Consider the following 2523-nt stretch of genomic DNA (forward strand, 5'->3'; position numbering starts at 1 on the left):
GAGCCGTCGTCGTCGCGAACGAGGCGAACAGAGGCGGTTGGAGGAAGAAGGCGACGGAGCGCCTCGCCGCGTCCGGGATCGTCGCCGGCGCGGAGGCGGCCGCGCGCGAGGCGGCGGCCGCGGCGGAGGCGGCGGCGGAGCTTCGCGCGGCGCTGGAAGCGGCGACGACCGCCGCCGCCGCGCCGCCGCCGCGGTCGCCGTCGCCGCCGTCGTCGCCGCGAGGCGGCGGGGGGTTCGCGCGACGCGAGGCGCGGATCGCCGACGACCTCATCGAGGGGTCGTCGTGATGTGATAGACACTACATAGGAGAGACGACGTGACGACGCGATCGTGTTCACTGCTACTTTTTGTTGGCTCGCGTATTACAATCAATCAATCATCGTAATCTCAACTTATCAATCGTCGTCTCGAATCGTCGTCGTCGTCGAGACGACGACGACGACGCGCTCGCGCGCTCAAACGACTCGCTCAAACGACTCGCTCACGCGTTGACGATGCCGTCGCCCATCGCCCCGGCTTCGAACATCGCGTCGTCCATGCCGTCGAACAAGTTGCCATCCTTCGCCTGCGCCAACATGACGTCGAGCGCGTCCTCTTCGAGCATCTCCACGTCGGCGAAATCGGCGTCGAACGGCGCGTCCATGAGCCTCTGAAGCGAATCCACCCGCCGCAGCCCGACGGCATGGTGCGCGTCCATGGACGCGACGCCGCCGGCGCCCACCGCCGTCGGCGACGACCCGCCGTGTGTGGGCGCTCTCTGTTGCGTCATCGCGTGATGTTGCTGTTGCTGTTGCGCGGCGGCGTAATACTGCTGCTGCGCCTGCTGCTGCTGCTGCTGCTGCTGCTGCTGCGACCCCCCCCACTGTTGCTGTTGCGACTGTTGCGAGTGCTGCTGTTGCTGCTGCAACACCATCTGGTTGTATTGGTTCGCGTCCACGTACACGTGCTGCCCGTTGGCTTGCTGGATGAGCACCATCTGTTGCCGCTGGCCGCCAGCCTCGCCGCCAGCCGTGTGGCCCTGGCCCTGTGGGCCCTGGCCCACGTTGCCCTGCTGCGTAAACTGCTGCTGCTGCTGCTGCTGCCCCGGCTGGCCTTGCACGCCGACCGGCACCCACACCTGGACTTGCTGCCCGTTCACCGTCATCGCGCGCATCTGCCCCATCATCGGCGACCCGGGTCCGGCGCCGCGTCCGGGCTGGTGCCAATACGCCATCCCGCCCGGTCCCCCGTGCTGGCCGTTCAACTGGTTCACACCAGGCGCGAGCGGCGCGGTGTGCGGCTTGATCGCGAGGCGTCGACCGCGTTGCTCCGCCGCGCGCCACTGCTGCGTGCTGCGCGTCTGCGGCTTCGGCTTGGTCGCCGCGCCGCCCGCGCCGCCGCCCGCGCCGGAGCCCGCCGCCGCGCCCTTCGCGGCGTCCTTCGCGTTGTTAGCTCCCGCGCCGCCGCCGACGGCCGCGCCCGCCTTCTTCCTCGCGGACGCCGACGCCCCCGCGCCGCCTCGCGCTCCTGCGGCCCCACCCGCTACGAGGGAGTCCCCCCGGTTATGTTCAGACTCCTCCTCCCCGAGCACCGTCGTCGGGGAGGATCGCTTCACCGCCGCCTCCTCCGACGCCGACGAGTCGTCGCTCCCACCGCCGCGCAGCGCCAGCCCCCTCTTCGCGCTGCCCGCGGTCGCCACGCCCGCGGGACCTGCTCCTCCCGCGCCCCCTCCCGCGCTCGCGGCGGCCGCGGCAGCTTCGTCGCGTATCATCTTCCGAACCGCGTGCTGCCACAGCGTGCGCATCGACTGCTTGTTCAGCGGAAATCGCACGACGTCGACGACGCCCGCTTTGATGGCTTCGATCATGTGCGCCTTCCCGCCGACGTCCTGGAGTTGAAAGGCGTCAGTTGGAGTTGAAAGTCGTCGAGGGCGGGGATTGAAAGCGAGGGGTGGGCGCAGAGATGCGCCGGGAAAAGTCCTTAAGGATCGGCGTTCACCACGCCAACGGGGTCGTACGGGAACCAGTGTGAGGAGAACGCACCTCCTCCTCGTGCATGAGGACGATCGCGCACGACTTGGCCATCTTCGTGAAGCGAGACGCGAGGAGCGCGTTCGCGCTCGACGCGCGAGAGCCCGCGGCGGCGGACGCGCCGCTCGGTCGCGGCGGCGACGCCGCGTCGCCGGCGCCCGCGTCAGCCGTCGCGAGACGCATCAGAGGCTCCACTTGCTTCGACTCCAGGAGCGCGACGTCGAAGTGGTGGCTCGGCGGCTCCGTGGTGGAGGACTCCAAGATCGAGAGGCCCTTGTCCAGCGTCGTCGCGGTCGTGACTGGAGGGGGGTGGAGGAGGACGCGCGGGAGGGAGGGGGATGGCGGGGGCGTCAGAGGACGGACGGGACGGGACGGGACGGATCGATCGATCGATCGATCGAAAAAAAAACTTCGTCGCTGCACGCCGCGAAACGTGCTCGTCGCTCTCGGTGACAACTGTCCCGCCTCCGAGGTCGATCGAGCGAAGGGGAGGGGGCGGACGCGCGACGCGGAA

The 2523-nt window shown here is 69.5% G+C and overlaps 1 protein-coding gene across 1 annotated transcript in view; it reads right to left on the reverse strand.

The window, feature by feature from the left end:
• Window positions 1–329: 329 nt before the first annotated feature.
• The window catches only part of MICPUCDRAFT_47389 (uncharacterized protein), a 3418-nt gene continuing 1224 nt past the window's right edge, over window positions 330–2523 (reverse strand). Inside the window, exons 3-4 of the mRNA XM_003058946.1 lie at window positions 2022–2308; window positions 330–1765 (exon numbers count right to left, since the gene is read on the reverse strand). Of these exons, the coding sequence (XP_003058992.1) occupies window positions 482–1765; window positions 2022–2308 (1571 nt within the window). The 3' untranslated portion in view covers window positions 330–481. The remainder of the gene's footprint in view (window positions 1766–2021; window positions 2309–2523) is intronic.

This window comes from Micromonas pusilla, assembly GCF_000151265.4.
Source record: "Micromonas pusilla CCMP1545 genomic scaffold MICPUCscaffold_5, whole genome shotgun sequence".
Taxonomy (NCBI): domain Eukaryota; kingdom Viridiplantae; phylum Chlorophyta; class Mamiellophyceae; order Mamiellales; family Mamiellaceae; genus Micromonas; species Micromonas pusilla.